This window comes from Gavialis gangeticus, unplaced genomic scaffold, assembly GCF_001723915.1.
Source record: "Gavialis gangeticus isolate Ggan-Ray unplaced genomic scaffold, GavGan_comp1, whole genome shotgun sequence".
NCBI lineage: Eukaryota > Metazoa > Chordata > Crocodylia > Gavialidae > Gavialis > Gavialis gangeticus.
In genome coordinates, this window is record NW_017729000.1 from 16,092,019 (window position 1) to 16,093,526 (window position 1,508).

Consider the following 1,508-nt stretch of genomic DNA (forward strand, 5'->3'; position numbering starts at 1 on the left):
AAAAAAAAAAAAAAAAAAAAAAAAAAAAAAAAATCTTAAAATGGCAGGGCACCACATACAGAACAAAAATTAGTTCTGCATACATCTCCTTGTATCTTTATTTGTTTAGACTTCTAGAGTACATTCACATTCCTTTTATGCTGACAAAAAAGGTCCAAAATTGGTAAATAAGGAAATTTGGGAATCTAAGGCAAAATTACAACTCCCACAAAAACATATCATGTATTCCCAAAACATTAAAGTTCTTCTGAAAAGCTTACTTTTTAACTGTCAATTGCTGCTGACAAGATAGCTTGATTTGCAGCCAGCCATAGATTATAGTTTTTAAAAAACATACGACACACACAGTGTCCTCTAAACTTTCTTAAAACACTAGTACAGTACTTAAGGGAACATACCTGTTCAACATCACTGTCTTCACTGCTACTGAGTTTTAAGTCATCTTTCAACATACTAAACAAAGGTGGGGGGAAAGAGCATGAAATTATTCATATACACTTCTTGTTTCAAGAGTTAAACTATAGACTAATCTAACACATTTCCATCCATGTACACACAATGCATGGGAGTACAGAGATGAGGTCTAAAGCATTTGAGCCACTATAATAATCCTTATAAAAAAGAATTCTGATATTTTGAGTCTTAACCCACCATGTTTATATTCAACCAAGAGATTTTATAATCGTGTCCCTTTCAATGATGAAGGAAAAGCCATCACTTGTAAGAACATTACCCTACTGCACAAATGAATAAATATTGTTTAAAACAGAATTAAGGTGGGTACTGAGGCACTGTGTTTTATTTCAATACCATCAGAAGAGGCATGTTTATTAAAATACAAACCCAAATTTGCTTAATAAACCTGACAATACCAATGGACACACATTAGTTGTCCATTTTGTTTTAAAACTAAAGCTTTTCATTGCAAAAATAAAACATCATCTTACTCTGTCTGGTTCGATTCACATCTGGAGGAAGAAAATGAGAAAGAATTAATAGCTTTCTGTCCAGGATAGACACTTTCACAGTATGGCTTCCTTACTAAAAAGCCCAATATTAATACTGGTTTCTAGGATTTGATTCTCAGGGTACCTTTCTCACCAAAAGTTTATTTGGTAGGACTGCCTCCCACAAAATAAAAAATATTACTTACATAAAATGCAATCTAGGTCATGCTACTTACAAGTATATAATTACAGTAATATCCCCTCTAACTACTCATCTACAACCATAATCTAACAAGGGGTCTCCAACAGTTGTCCAACAACATCTTTCAGATCTCTTCACATTCCTCAATTGTAAAAATAGCCTCAATCTTGCCACAGATTGAATTAGGTAATCACCAGAAATAACATTATCATCCAAAACTATAAAATTGCTGGACTACTTCTATGATACGAGAGCAAAACAAAAATAAAGGATACAATCCTTCTGTTGAAATCTCTGGTGTTCACAATTATAAATGTTTTTAAAGTTAACTTTTTTTGAATGCTTGCAAAACTGATCAA

General features: G+C 32.6%; 1 protein-coding gene across 1 annotated transcript in view; it reads right to left on the reverse strand.

Moving 5' to 3' along the window:
* Nucleotides 1-1,508, reverse strand: part of AFF4 (AF4/FMR2 family member 4) — a 50,159-nt gene that overhangs the window by 29,616 nt on the left and 19,035 nt on the right. Inside the window, exons 7-8 of the mRNA XM_019506346.1 lie at nucleotides 948-968; nucleotides 399-453 (exon numbers count right to left, since the gene is read on the reverse strand). Coding sequence (XP_019361891.1) covers nucleotides 399-453; nucleotides 948-968 — 76 coding nt within the window. The remainder of the gene's footprint in view (nucleotides 1-398; nucleotides 454-947; nucleotides 969-1,508) is intronic.